The sequence below is a fragment of the Salmo salar genome, chromosome 20 (genome assembly GCF_965601325.2).
Source record: "Salmo salar chromosome 20, fSalSal1, whole genome shotgun sequence".
In the NCBI taxonomy this organism is placed as follows: domain Eukaryota; kingdom Metazoa; phylum Chordata; class Actinopteri; order Salmoniformes; family Salmonidae; genus Salmo; species Salmo salar.
In genome coordinates, this window is record NC_138310.1 from 6,134,728 (window position 1) to 6,150,875 (window position 16,148).

Here is a 16,148-nt window from a genome sequence, read left to right on the forward strand (position 1 = left end):
ATGGCTACCACAGCATTCTGCAGCGATACACCATCCCATCTGGTTTGTTTTTCAACAGGACAATGACCCAACACACCTCCAGGCTGTATAAGGGGTATTTGACCAAGGAGAGTGATGGAGTGCTGCGTCAGATGACCTGTCCTCCATAATCGCCCGACCGCAACCCAATTGAGATGGTTTGGGATAAGTTGGACTGCAGAGTAAAGGAAAAGCATCCAACAGGTGCTCAGCATATGTGGGAACTCCTTCAAGACTGTTGTAAAATAATTCCAGGTTAACCTGGTTGAGAGAATGCCAAGAGTATGCAAAGCTATCATCAAGGCAAAGGGTGGCTACTTTAAGAATCTCAAATTTAAAATATATTTTGATTTGTTTGACACTTCTTTAGTTACTACATGATTCCATATGTCTTATTTCATAGTTTTGATGTCTTCACTATTATTCTACAATGTAGAAAATAGTAAAAAATAAAGAAAAACCCTGGAATGAGTAGGTGTGCAGACTTTTGACTGGTACTGCTGTACATGCTATATTTAAGCAATGAGGCCCGATGAGGTGTGGTATTTGGATTGTTCTTATGCCCGGCGCAACGCGGAGTGCCTAGGTACATCCCTTAGCCATGGTATATTGGCCATATACCACAAACACCAGAGGTGCCTTATTGCCATTATAAACTGGTTACTAACGGAATTAGACCAGTAACACGATTTGCTTTGTCATACCCATGGTATACGGTCTGATGTAACACGTCTTTTAGCCAATCCAGATTCAGGACTCGAACCACCCGGTTTACAATTCCTTTTTTATATTGTCTTTTCAGTGACCAGGTATCTCATTGGCATTGACTAATTCTATTGTTACTTCCTAGATAAGAACAGTTACTTGGAGACAATGGAGTCTAGATTGTATGGGGGGAGAGGGAAATAATATTTTCTCAACTTATGATAAGATGGTCATGGGCATCATTGTATGTAGCCTAGTGTGCTTATCACTTTTTTCTGCTTCTTCCTCCTCAACTGGAAAGGCTTACTGCAGCCTGTTCAGGGATTCATCGGCACTTGTGAACTCCATCCTCTGTGTTCCCATACCATGTGAGGATATTTAGAGTTCTTCTGTTTCCAGAAGGCCATTTTTGTTGTCCTAGTCGTCCACGCGCCTGCCTTGTATATGCATATGACGACAGACTCCACTTTCCTTTTGAGGAAATCTACTTCTTTAACAGTTTGCTTGTTTTGGTGAGCGTTGAGAGCATTTTAGCTATGTTTTCCTGGATATCCTTTAGCCGTTCGTTGCTCTAATTTGCATCTCCAAGTTATTCTTTGTCTTTTCCTCTAACGGAAGCCATGGCTTGTTGGCGTCGCTTAACACAGATTGGTTCATGGCTGTATATAACTGACCGCTCACTCTCCTCCAGTTGCTTGGGGATATATTGATCTTTTGACTTTAGAGGCTTAATTTAAATGATATTGTCTAACTTCTACATAGAATCACAGTTTTGAGGGTACAAAACGGAGCTACTCACTCCCCATGCGTCCTATCAGTATGTGCATTGGCCTCTCCGAAAGATACTGCATTATTCACAAGAAAGTAAACATTTATATCACACTAGGTCAATATTAATCCAACAATCTGCTTATTCAATCATATAAACCACAAACGGGAGCTTTGGAGTTGTGGTTACACTAGGGGAGAAGTGAAAGAACGAAAGAACGAAAAAGAAAGAAAGAGGAAGCGGGAGAGAGGGATGGGGGCCATCGAGTCTACAGGAAGCAGCAGGACGGAGGCACACAAAAGCGTCAGGGCTCGGTCAGGAAGGATGTCTTGTTACAGTAAATCTTGAAAACGCTAGTTTTATTGTACATGATACCTCCACTCCACCCCCAATATCACACACACAGTCTGTCCGTCTGTGAAAGAGAGTAAGAGTGAGAGAGAGATGGAGTTTTTCCTCCTCATACATATTCACAGGTCCTCCACCCAGAAGGAGATAAGACGAAGCCTCTATATATTTCTCTAAGCACACACACACACCACACTAAAAATAGATGCACACATGCGCAAACTCATGAATGTGCACACTCATACAATCTTGAGTACTGTGACTAACTGCCTAATTTGGAACAGCATGTTAACATACATGTTGAAAGCGCAGCCATGCCATCGATAGAGCGCACAATCCTATCATCCGAAATAGGAAATGACAGCACTATCAGTGTTAATAGCTCACCAATCCCTGCACACTTCAACCATTTTACAGGGTGTCCATTCTGATGACAAAAGTGTTACCATACTATGTGTCAGTACTGCATAAGAGTACTGAGACTGAAATGAGACTGAAATAACTATTGTACCTCTGACGCATTCGTTAGCCTTTATCTGTTATAGTCTAGCAAATACAGCACTGCCTTCTGAGATAGAAGTTTAATGTTTGGCGCCCCAATGAAAGGGGGTCCAACCGTTAGCAAGAAAATTATACTTTTTACTTACATTTGAACTCTGTGTCGGGGGGGGGGGGGGTGTGTGTGTGTGTGTGTGTGTGTGTGTGTGTGTGGCCTTGGGACATGGGGGCTGCAGAGCTGAAGCCATGCTGGACTGAAAACCAGAGTCTGGGGAGGGGAAGCGAGAGAGAATTCCAGACATCTGCAGAAATGAGAAAGGTCCTGAGATTCCCCCACTGAGACTCAGACCTCCCCCACACTTCCTCTTTCACAAGGCTGCGCCTGACACATAGCTCCCCACACACACACACACACACACACACACAGAGAAACACGCTCACACACACAGAAACACTCTCACACACGCACACAGAACACATGGAATAAAGCTAGATGAAGAAAATACAAAATAGATGGGGAGGGAGAGTAGCATGTTAAATAACTAGTGTACTGATAACATTACAGTGTGCCGTGTCCCTCACCTGTTGATACATTCTTTCATTTCTGTTGTCCAGGAGCTGACTTGCTGGTTACTTTCCGTCTCAAATATGAGACTACCTGGATAGTGATTAACCTGGAGAGAAGACAAAACTAGTGGTAAAGGAGACTGTATGCACACACACACAGAAATATGTGACAAACACACCCTCAAGAACAGGAATGGGAAGAAACAGACAAGTTTGGCAGAGGGTGTGTGTGTGTGCTTGCGTGTATACACTTTTGAGTGATGTTTCATGTGGAAGCTCACTGCTCAATGGGCACTATAAATCCAAGAGTGCTTTTGGATAGAACAATCGGACTCCTTGGCTGAATGTGTGCATGGACCATGTGGCGAAGGGACACGACACAAGGCAGGAAGATGGATCAGCATCACTAGCAGGGGAGAGTCTCCTCCTCACCTTTAAAACAAACGTGTTCATGTTGTCGGGCATCTCCAGGCGGTTGCAGCGGCGGATCTCCAGGATGTCTGCGCAATGAACTGTCAGTTTGGGACAAGAGCCCTGGAAGATGGACACACCCACACAGAGAGAGAGAGAGAGAGAGACAGACAGTCAGGGAAGAAGCAGACATTGAAACAGCATGTCATGTTCTAGACCCCTCAAACACCACTCTGTTCCAGTAACACACCACATCGACAGAACTCCCTTTAAAACACCACATTCGTCGTACCGGTGTGTTTGTGCCACATTAAGAGAAGTTTCAAGCTAGAGTTTGCTTCTGCTTTACGTACATCTTCGTTCGTCAGGACCATTTTAGTGAGTGTTTGTGGTGAGGAGGTTATGTTTGTGTTGGTTTGGAGAGTAGAAATATTAGGTTGCATGAATTTTATCTATCGCCGTTTTGATGTTTTCCTTTTGCTCTACAGATCTCTCTGACAAGAGCTCCAGAACTGGATGGAGAGGGGTACCAGATGGTGGAGGAACTAGTGGGAAACTTACATTCACTGGGACATGCAGGTTGTGTGTGTGTGCGTGCCTCGCTTTCTCAGTGTGTCTAAAGTATGTGTGCCTGTGTGTATGAGTCTTTGCTCTTGAAAATCCAGCGTGGCTCTTACCCTGGAGCGTCCCTCAGTGGAGCTCTCTGGGCTGAGCACCAGGCCCCGTTCAGACTGGAGAGACCCAGAGAGTGGGCTGGAGGAAGGCTACTGCTCACGGAACACACACTCTCCAGCCCAGCTAAGGAGGAGGAAAGGAGACGAGGGGAGGAGAGTTCACCATTTTACAAATTGAATCTCGTCGCTTTTTTTCCAGCGCAAATGGGTGGAGGGAAAGAGAGCAGAAGGTGCTCATTGTGTGCTGATGATAGCTAGGCTTTTGTGTGTGTCATGTGTGAGCTGTTCCACGTGCTGGCTGCCGGGATGGATGAAGTGCATGTGATATCAACCCCAGTCACATTGTTATGAGGAATCCTTATGCTATGTGAAGGCAGGTGTTCCTTGGAGAGAGTGGGTGGGTGGGTGGAAACAATTTGTACTGGATTTGCATATGGTGTAGTCAGAACGGCATAACCCAAAATGTACATCTCCTCACTCTTCAGCCAATTACTAAGCCTAGATCTCCATTATTTTTGTAGATAATCCCTAAAAAGACAATGACATGAATCACCAGAACGTCTCACTCTCTCTGCTCCTTTACAATAAATCCTAGAAATGGGGATCAAACAGCAGAGCATAACAAAGCACAGTTGGTGCAACACTCAGGTCCTAAGAGGTGTATTCCAGAAGGCTATGTCAGATGAGTGTGACCCTATGCAAATGTGACAGTGTGTGAGCGGGAGGAATGTCTATGGATGCATCCCAAATGGCACTCTATTCACTATATAGTGAATTCATTTTGGGACGGGGCCTATGGGCCCTGGTCATAAGTAGTGCACTACATATTAAATAGTGTGCCATTTGGAATAATCACAGACAGGTTGGGCACATCAAAAGGAGATTCCTTTCCTCATGAGTCTTAGTATAAATTAATAACACAGAGCCATTGTTCATCCAAACAGCTTTAGGGAGAAATTAAAAAGTATTTGACTCATTGAAGGGATCTGAGAAGAAATTACTAACTGGCTCTCTGAGAAACCATCTCACTGACTGAGTGTGTACAAAAAAGAAGCAGTCTAATTATTTAAAAAAAAAACAGTCCTGTGGGCATGTGACCTGTCCCATCCACCATGCTGAGTCTGGGGGAGGATGGGGGTAATATATACCAAATGCTGAACACACACATGCACGCTAAACATAGGCAAACACACACACACACACACACACACACCAGCCATCATAAATTGGCCTACACAAATATCCACGATACAGCACAACGCCGAGCCTTTGTACCGACACTCAAACAAATGTACCTGAGGTTCAGTGCGCACTCCACATCTTTGTCAAGTATCAACAATCCAAGTAACCTTTAACCCCAAACTGTCAGTTTACATACACTACATGAACAAAAGTATGTGGACACCTGCTTGTCAAACATCTCATTCCAAAATCATGGGCATTAATATAAAGTTAGTCCCCACTTTACTGCTATAACAGCCTCCATTCTTCTGGGAAGGCTTTCCACTAGACGTTGGAACATTGCTGTTGGGACTCTCCCATTCAGCCACAAGCGCATTAGTGAGGTCGGGCACTGATGTTGGGCGATTAGACCTGGCTCGCAGTCAACGTTCCAATTCATCCCAAAGGTGTTCGATGGGGTTGTGGTCAGGGCTCTGTGCAGGCCAGTAAAGTTCTTCCACACCAATTGACAAAAGATCTCTGTATGGACCTAACTTCGTGCACGGGGGCATTGTCATGCTGAAACAGGACAGGGCCTTCCCCAAACTGTTGCCACAAAGTCGGAAGCACAGAATCGTCTAGAATGTCATTGTATAGTATGCTGTAGCGTTAAGATTTCCCTTCACTGGAACTAAGGGGCCTAGCCCAAACCATGAAAAACAGCTCCAGACCATTATTTCTCCTCCCATTAATCTTTACAGTTGGCACTAGAGGTCGACCGATTAATCAGGGCCTATTTCAAGTTTTCAGAAGAATCGGAAATCGGTATTTTTGGACACCGATTTTTTTTTACACCTTTATTTAACTAGGCAAGTCAATTAAGAACACATTCTTATTTTCAATGACGGCATAGGAACGGTGGGTTAACTGCCTTGTTCAGGGGCAGAACGACAGATTTTTACCTTGTCAGCTCGGGGATTCAATCTTGCAACCTTACGGTTAACTAGTCCAACGCTCTAACCACCTGCTTTACATTGCACTCCACGAGGAGCCTGCCTGTTACCTTGGCTTCTTACTGCATTCGCGTAAGTTGCTAGCTAGCATTAAACTTATCTTATAAAAAACAATCAATCATAATCACTAGTTAACTACACATGGTTGATGATATTACTAATTTATCTAGCCTGTCCTGCGTTGCATATAATCGCTTAGGTACACGTTGCTCCAACGTGTACCTAACCATAAACATCAATGCCTTTCTTAAAATCAATACACAAGTATATATTTTTAAACCTGCATATTTAGTAAATATTGTCTGCTAACATGAATTTCTTTTAACTAGGGAAAATATGTCACTTCTCTTGCAACAGAGTCAGGGTATATGCAGCAGTTTGGGCCACCTGGCTCGTTGCGAACTGTGTGAAGACTATTTCTTCCTAACAAAGACAGCCAACTTCACCAAACGGGGGATGATTTAACAAAAGCGCATTTGCGAAAAAAGCACAATCGTTGCACGAATGTACTTAACCATAAACATCAATGCCTTTCTTAAAATCAATACACAGAAGTATATATTTTTAAACCTGCATATTTAGCTAAAAGAAATCCAGGTTAACAGGCAATATTAACCAGGTGAAATTGTGTCACTTCTCTTGCGTTCATTGCACGCAGAGTCAGGGTATATGCAACAGTTTGGGCCGCCTGGCTCGTTGCGAACTAATTTGCCAGAATTTTACGTAATTATGACATAACATTGAAAGTTGTGCAATGTAACAGCAATATTTAGACTTATGGATGCCACCCGTTAGATAAAATACGGAATGGTTCCGTATTTCACTGAAAGAATAAACGTGATAGTTTCCGTATTCGACCATATTAATGACCTAAGGCTCGTATTTCTGTGTGATATGTTATAATTAAGTCTATGATTTTATAGAGCAGTCTGACTGAGCGATGGTAGGCACCAGCAGGCTCGTAAGCATTCATTCAAATATCAAGAAAACTGGGAAATCAAGAATAAACGAGCTCCGACTGGGAAAATACATTTTGAACGGTCATCCAACTCGGAATTGTAAATCTGGCCTCTTTCTAGACCTACGACCTGAAGATCAAAGACATCATCATGATTCAAACTTTTTTTTTTTTTTTGTCCAGAGTTCCCAGTTGTTTTGAAAGCGGCATAAATCCAGAGAATGCCAGACTTTGATGTACCAGCCTTTGATGACACAATTTTCCCACTAAGGACCGCCGCGCCACCTTCCTGTTCAAGTGAGCGCAGCACAACAAGGTGAGTCCAAAAATGTATTGTATGCTGCTGCATAAATTATGTAATATGCCAGGGGGACATATATACTGTAGCTAAGAAAGTAACACTAAGTGTATGTTGTGTAGTAAGATGTTAGTAGCCCATGTGCCTCACCCTAATCATTTGGTCTATTTACCCCTCTTAATTTCACCTACTGTATTGACTTGGTGGTGCACATGTAGCCTATAACCTGTTGTAGAGAAATGTAAATCATAGAATATTGTTAGAGCTTCATTGTCTGCTTATATGCCCCCTTGATTTATCCTACGGTTCTGACTTGGTGTACATGGAGAACACTAAGAAGGACCCATGTTCTGAATTCTATCGCTGTACATTTCAAAAGTGCTAAACAAATACTTTTATTGACTAAATCCGTCCTAGCTCGCTCATTATTAATGTCTTAATCGAAATTACGGATTGCCTCTTATCCGCTTGTCGTTCCCTTATTTTTCCCCTGCCCATTTGATTATGGACCATTCTTAATCTAAACAAATTTTACATATTAGTAAAGACAAAATTAAATTGAGAATAGCCCGAGGCAAGGAACAGAGGGCAAGCTTTTTTTGCTACTTTGTCAAATCATCAATAGCCTATAGTCCCACCATGTAGCCCATATAGTTTGTTGATTTCTAAAGACATTCTAAGGTTGATATCATTCACAACTAAAATTGCCAAATAACTAAATCTAGCATATAGGACCGGTTTCAAATTATCACTTTCACGTGCAATATGCGCACTTGCTACATAATGGGAAAAATATCCTTTCCATTGTATTCAGTTAAGTTCAATTATATACACCTCTTTAAAATCATATGAAAATAAAACAATTGCACAGGATTTATAAGCATACAGCCTATGGCATGGCGCATAGCCAGATAACATAGGCCTACAGTAGGCCAACTCATATTCTATTCACCTGAAATACAATTTCTTCGCATCATGTTGTTTCTTTAGACCCGACTAAAATAAAGGTTTTATTGTGATGTTGTACATTAAATTGGTTGTAGACGTGTAGATGTTCCAAAATGCCACATCAGCAGCTTATATGTGTGGAGGCCTAGATATGCTAAAGGCGTTTGTTAATTAACGGTCAATTACCGTGAGACCAGCGGACTTTTACATGACAATACAAAAAAAAAAAATATATATATATATCAGGACAGCCACAGCTCTAAATCTGGTGATGCTTTGTTTGTTTTGCCCACTAGAGAGTGAATTGCTTTCATGGAGGACTGGCTTGACTTGTGAAGATCACCACACAATTGCTTTTCATCATGAGCAAAAGTTTTCAATCCAAAATTGCTAAGAAAATATTGTGATCTATAATTTAATAAACACAAGAGACCAGCAAAATGTATTAAAGATGTGGCAGTAGCAGGAACAGCGGCATCTAGTGTGAAAGTTCACAGTAGTTCATGGTAAATAAAGCAAGCAACTTCAACAGCTCATTTCTCTGAACAGGGGGGGAAAAAAACATCACCAGATTGACAGGGAATACATTACAAAGGATGAAGAAGCAATACTCCAATCCGCAGACCCATAACAAGGCCTACTTGTCAGACAGAGAACTGAGTACTGAACTGAATACTGTGTAGTGGTTGTTGGGGTGGGATTGGCGTGGGATGTGTGGGTGGCTTTTTACTATTTTATTGGATTCCTCATGTCTAATGCAAATCAGATGTTGGGTACTATATTTCTTGAATATTATGTTAATCCTATAAATTAAAAGGGCTAATTTGGGGGCAATCATGAAGTTTAATTTCTAAGATATCTAAATTAATTTTCAATAAAACAATTTTGCAGCAATGCTAATATTATCTGTTTCTAAATACAGAAACGATTTCAGAACAATCAAGGATGGTGGGTGTCATGGCATGCTGAAATGTCATGGAATGACTCAGTAGAGGGTCTAGCGTAAAGAAAAACTCCAGAGCTCTTCAACCTTTAATACAAACAGGAAAGAACACCAGAGAGGCTACATGTGACTGATGTATTAAGAGTATGTGACAGGAAGGCTTTGTGAGGGTGATGACATGAGAAGCCTGTGAACACTTGAAAACTAATGTCTATGCACAAGGACTACTCTCAACAATTTCCACTGAACAGCATCACTCTGTTACCGTGGAATAGCCCTTACTGTAGCTGTCTACTTCGAAATGCCAGACACCATCTCCTGGATTGTATACACGACGCATCGAAACTGTTTGTCCGTTTCCAAGCTTGTTTAGTACATTTTTGTGTACTTCATAAGGTATGCTCTGAGCCTGTGAAGCCACAAGTGATGAGCAAATAGAACATGGTGTAGGCAGTAAGAGATGTGACACAAATCAAGAGTGATGCGAAGCAAAAATTACTGGGTGACAGAGAACAGCACAGATGCAGAACGGGGGTCTCATGCTACTCAGTCAGCGCCCATCCCAACCACATCTCACATCAGAGATCAGCTGCGTACCAAAACAGTGGCGGGGTGCCTTTTATTGTTGTTTGAACTGCAGAAAGCCACTCAATATGACGCTGAGAGACAAGTGAGTGCACGTCGGTCTTTCACGTCGGTCTTTCAGCTTCAGTCACACACAACATTTGATATTGTGGTTTGAGGAAATTGCCAATTTAACCCACAGACACGTGGCAAAGCAAATACACGATCACAAACCCAAACATGCGTGAGTTAGACTACATAATAAGCCTAGGCCTATATAGGCCTACTTCATCTACACATTCACAAACAAATTTAAGCTACACATACTGTATGTACAGGCTTCAACTTACAAGACAACACAAAAAAAGTGTTGGTGTCAGCTGTAGACCTTAACGTTCTGCACTTAAAAGGGATAGTTCACCCAAATTACGAACTGACACAAACTGCTTACGGGGTAAGGAAACCAACGTACAAGGTATGACAGTAATCCATGCTTTGGTTTAGTTTCCCTGGCGATGGCTGGCACTGTTTCCAAACACTAACATTTTAGCACAAATCCCATTCAAGTCATGGGGCCAATATTTGCATTTTTTCATGTTCAAATCACCTATAAGTGACTTTGGTGAGCTTCACAATCAATTTGAGATACTTTCTGATGATTTGGACATGCGCAGAAAATGCTTATATTGGTCCCATGACTCGTATGGGATTAGTGTTACAAATGCTAAAACGTTAGCATTTAGAAACATTGGCAGCAGGGAAACTGAACTAAAGCATGTATTGCTGTCATCACACCTTGTCCATAGACTAAGATTCTTGTTTGTAATGAAAATCACTATATCAAATAAATGCAATGTAATAGACTAGGAAACCAAAATGTAATTTTGTAATTTGGGTGAACTATCCCTTTAAACACAAAGACATATTGGTTGTTCAGACCCACCCCCACCCACACAGTCATACTGAACCAGAGAGGAGACAGGAAGTTTGGGGTCCCCTAGCGCCTCCCAGGGTCCCATTCTCAGGCCGTCTCCATGACAACACCCCCCTCACCCAGAATTCCGCTATCCCCTAAGAGGGTCAAGATCACCGTCACTGTCCACCCGGGGCAGGACTCCAAGCCTGGTTTGCTCTAGCATTCCGCTGACCCTGGGGTTGTCGTCATCATCAGAACTGTCTCCAGAGACTTTCCAAATGTTCCCCTCCGCTATTAGTACACACACACACACACACACACACAAAATACAGGGGGATTTGATTTTCATATGCCACATTTGATTTAGATGTCATTTGGTTGACAAACTCATTAGATTAGGTTATTGAGAATTTGGTAGTTCATGTTTAGAATAGGTCCTTTACCACATCCACCCATGGCCTCCGGTACACTAGGCTATGTGCTTGCTAATCAGCTTCGGCATGGATGCTTTGCATTCTTCATGGTGAAGCAGGTTTTCAAACAACCCTACATCCTCAGAAGTGTCACAGAAAAGAAAGAGTGCTGTTCTCTGGAGTCTCTAAAGGGACCAGCAGCGAATAGAATGGTGATAAAACTCTCTGAATCAGATCTAGCGAGATATGACATCAGCAAGGATGTGGGGACAGCGGGGCCGAGGTAAAACTGAGAAATGACAGGTTTCTAGGAAATATTTCAGAGACACCGTCTGTCAATGTGTGCCAGGGAAACAAAGTGACAGTGGTCAACAGAAATGAATAGACCCTATTTTTCTATTAGAATTTGTGTCAAGTATCTTCGAATTAAATTGTAATAATACATATTACAGCGCATTAAAGGTTCTACACATAGGATTTCCAAAAAATGTTGCATTGTAATTTCAGAAAATGCCCAGAATATATCTGCCGCTAATAGTGGAATGATAGTGTATCACTGTATTACTTGTTGTGATTGGCTATGATATTCGCCTATTGATTTCTCACGCAGGACTGGATCTGTTGTCAAACTGGGAAACCTGTTGTGACTATGTTATCTAGTGGAAAACGCTCTGTCATTTCCTGGTTGCTAAAATTCTACACTGTTCTCTCAATTTCAGTTTATGTGAGAAAACAAGCTCTTTATAGTGTAGGGATTCATTGTGCCATCTAAATTGCTGTGAAATATCGTTTAATAAGATGAAATACAATTTCTACACCAGTTTCAAAGCAGTTTTGGTCCACCAGTTTCAAACAGTTATAAAAAATATATTTTTTGTTGTGTTATTGTGTAGAAAGACTTCACAATTTAAATCACTGAAAACGTATGAATTCGGTGTATTGCTTGTAGTTTTGAATATTGGCCAGGTTTATATGATCAGGACTATTTCTAAGTAAGAGAACATTAAATTAAACATTTAGCCTGTCTTCTCTTGAGATTAAAGCCTTAAAGCCTTAACAGTTATACTGCAAGATATGAATTGCCACAATGTTTGTTCTTCAAATTATGTATTTTATTTAAACAGAAAAATGAAGTAAATAGCCCACATTATTATGAAAAATAAATGTACTTTTTTTGTGTGGGGGGGGGTTGCGTTTTTCCCTGATTTTATAACAGAACATTGCATTTGGTCATTTTTTTAAGTCCACAACAATGCTTAAATCACATCAGGAGAACACTGGGAAGAATGAGAAATGTTGATTTTTGGGTGTAGTTACCCTTTAATTCAAGTGCACACCTAGCAAGAGGTTGTTTAGCAGTGTTTTTGTAGCACACATGATCGTAGAGTTTGCAAAACAAGTACCCACTGGATTGATTAAAATAATCATAATATTCTGCCAGGTAACCATAGGCTACTTTGTAGCCTTTCCATCTACCAGAAGACTGTTTGACTTAGCATCATCGCTAATGGCTACACAAAGTGATAGACGCTCGCACCGCACACAGACGGGCATTCTCGTCGTCTCTTCAGAAAGTTGCAGGAAATATCTATCTTGGGCAACTTAAATAATGTTCAATACATTTAGTTGTTCCTACAGTGATGATTCACCATCTTCATGAGGTGTTTTCATAATTTATCTGCAGACAATCACCAAAAAGCCAAGGCCTACCAGTAGCCTATACAATTTAAGGAGACAAATGAACGGCTTTCTCACCGATGCGATTCGGTAGTCTACGCTTAGTGAAGAGAAGTGTCACTCACTTTAGCGTCACTGTCTGGCAAGCCCCAACATCATTGGAAAGGAAACCTGGGAAATCCTTTGGTTTACTTGCCCCGATGCGATACGATGTTGCATGATTTATGAATGGCAAAGGGATATAACAAATCGACTTTATTCAGTCAGTTCGACACTTTTTTATAAACTAGTCAACACTTGCTGTTCAGTTGTGACTCAACGCACAGTAAACAGCCTAGGCATACTATGCGCCACGACTCCGCGTGTCTGGCTATGTGATGAATGTGTCAGAAAACAATAATTAGCCTAAATTGTGGATTTCGACTCATCGTTACCACTTACATTACTTACATGGGGCGAGCAAATTCACGAGGATCATGCTCTCTCCATCAGTGTAAAGAAATTTGACTGCAACCAGAGATCTGTAGTTACACATTATAATGACGAGATACTCATGTCGCCGCCCTAACAATAGGAGTTGTTGTCCCAAAGGCGGGAAGGCAGGTGACAAATTTAGGTCCAAAATAAGCCCATAACACACATTGGGCTTATTTTGGACAGCTTTTGGCGAGAGTGAAACCTTCCTCTCTGCAGTGTTTCCCTGTCATTGCTCGCTTTAATAGATCACTAGAAGATGCATTTCGTTCATTCAAGCGGGAGAGGACTCGACGTACTAGTGAATTTAAAAACTTTTAAATGATAAGTAACCTGAAGTGGTAAATGAAGCCGGCTGAAAATGAGTCTGTAACCGACGGCTTTGAAAAACACTGTGTGTGTGTGTCCAGGTTATTATAGTAAACGAAAAATAAAATCTAAGATGGTTTATCCAATTTAAACTGAAATAAAAAACTATAGGCTACTGAAACTGACTGCAAAACTAACCAAAACCAAATAAAAAACATCAAATTTCGTTTTTTATTTTCTATGTGGCAAAAATGAAATGGGTTTAATCAAGCTTTTTTTCAAATGGGCTTTTCGAGTTCTGAATCTGGCATGTAAATGCTGCCAGTAGATGGCAATGTTTCAAATAGGCCTAGCTTGTGCAATATTATCATTAGCTATCAGAAGCTAACAGGGAAGAAATCAAAGGGAAAAAAATAGGATTATTTTGAGTGAGACAGCTATTATTTTATTTTTACAATTCGGTCAGAATTCGACTCCTGGTATCATATGAACACACATAAGACATGGAACATGTTTAGAATTACAAGAAATGTGCTTTGCACATTTTTCTCTCTGCCAACAAGAAGTGTGTTTGGGGTCTCATGGGTTGCGAGGTGGGCGTTTGTTACTATGCCGATACATGACAATGCATCCGGACTTCTGTCACATAGGAAATTTGTTTGACAGGACCATCTCAAATTGTATGAGTACCCCTGCTATAGGCCTACAACACATAAATAGCTCCTAGCCTCCCATGCATATGGCTACTTTGTCCCTAGCACTAAAACAAAATAATATAAAAAACTAAATAACTAGTAAATCTAGTCTGAAAACAAACTAGACAGAATTTCAAAGATAAATCTAAAAAACATATAGAAATAAAAACGAATGGAAAAATCACAAATCTATAATAACCACGGTAGTGTCGTCACGACACCAGAATTTTTATTTCGATACTTGGCTAAGTATCGCAATACTCAATACCATCATGATACTCTATACCAAAACGATACCACGGCAAAAAAACATGTTCTCAAATGCCATCGAAATGGCAGCAGCGGTATGAGAACCAGCACATTCTTGAGCATGCAATACGGCTTTCCTCAGTGCGAAATCCTCGTCGACCCACTGTGCTGTCAGACTCAGCATGCTCATGGGGCTGACGTCACTGGTCCAAATGGAAGCTAATAGCAGTAGCTCATGGATGTGCATTTCAACAATACTGTGTAACTCCGGTAATGGATTTCGCCTTTGAGTTGTCTCGCTGAAATGTTCTTACTCTTTCAAATGACTGCTTGACTTGTTGTCTGTTCGATCCACACAGCAGACATTGTGGGCTAGGTTAGGAATGCTGTGTTGCACGTGTAGAGCGATATTTTTTGTGGCGTTATTACTACCTCTATCTACATTATATAGGTATGCACGTCAGCTTTGACATCGGTTTTGCACATCGGCTTTAAACTAGAGACATCGGGCCGATGCTAGTGTTTGCATTTTTAGCTAATATCATCCGATTCCGAAATGCTTACTGATATATCGAAAATCCCTAATTACCATGAGCTGCTGATTTCTATTTCTCGATGGTACCCGCATCCAGGGCAGATAAAGCACAGTCCTATTGGGCCTCCCGAGTGACTCAGCAGTCTAGCATTACTACAGACCCGGGTTCATTCCCGGGCTTTGCCACAACTGGTCGTGGCCAGGAAGTCCATACAGGACGGTGCACAATTGGCCCAATGTCATCCAGGTTAGGGGAGGGTTTGGCTTTATGTGGCTCATCGCTCTAGCGACTCCTTGTGGTGGGTCGGGTACTTGCGGGCTAACCCCGGTCGCCAGTTGAACAGTGTTCTGGCTTCCGGGTTAAACTGGAGGCTCTTAAGGAGCGCAGTTAGGCGGGTCATGTTTTGGAGGAAAAACGACTCCAGCTTCACCTCTCCCGAGCCAGTTGGGGAGTTGCAGCGATGAGACAAGTTCGAAAATTAGGGAGAAAAAAGGGGTAAATAAAATAAAAAAATTAAAAAATGACTTAGTGCTTTTTTAAAGACGTTGCTGCTAGTGGTATTGCTGTAAGATGCGATTTATAAAATGTTTTATACTTGCTTTTAAAACAGCCTAGTTTGGGTTGTAAATAACTCTTATTTATTTATTTATTTATTTATTTATTATGCGCAACTTCTTTAAAATCCTTCACCATTTCAGCAGGGCTCTCTACTCTTTAGGTTTAGTGTTCCCCACTACAAGCATAGCATGTGTGGATATCGTTTGCGTGGGGATTAGTGGTTACCTTGTTCTATAAGGAGACCAGGGTGGGTTTTCTTTTTCATACCAGGCTTCAGAGTATTGTTTGTTTGTTTTTTTATTCTTCTTCAACTTATTTTTTTGTTGTTGCCATTTTTGGAAACATTTTTAAAGGATCAGTTCTTGTAATCTGGCATCTATCCTTTCCCCACCTGACTTTACATGGCCAGGCCTAATCTCATGAGGGACACTTTTGCTATCTGGAAC

The 16,148-nt window shown here is 41.4% G+C and overlaps 1 protein-coding gene across 4 annotated transcripts in view; it reads right to left on the reverse strand.

Annotated features, from left to right (window-relative positions):
• Positions 1 to 16,148, reverse strand: part of LOC106580188 (SH2B adapter protein 3) — a 58,132-nt gene that overhangs the window by 6,050 nt on the left and 35,934 nt on the right. For all 4 annotated transcript variants that reach the window (XM_014160983.3, XM_014160985.3, XM_014160986.3 and 1 more), the window contains 2 exons: positions 3,338 to 3,439; positions 2,921 to 3,012 (listed from right to left, as the gene is read on the reverse strand). In XM_014160983.3, the coding sequence (XP_014016458.2) occupies positions 2,921 to 3,012; positions 3,338 to 3,439 (194 nt within the window). The remainder of the gene's footprint in view (positions 1 to 2,920; positions 3,013 to 3,337; positions 3,440 to 16,148) is intronic.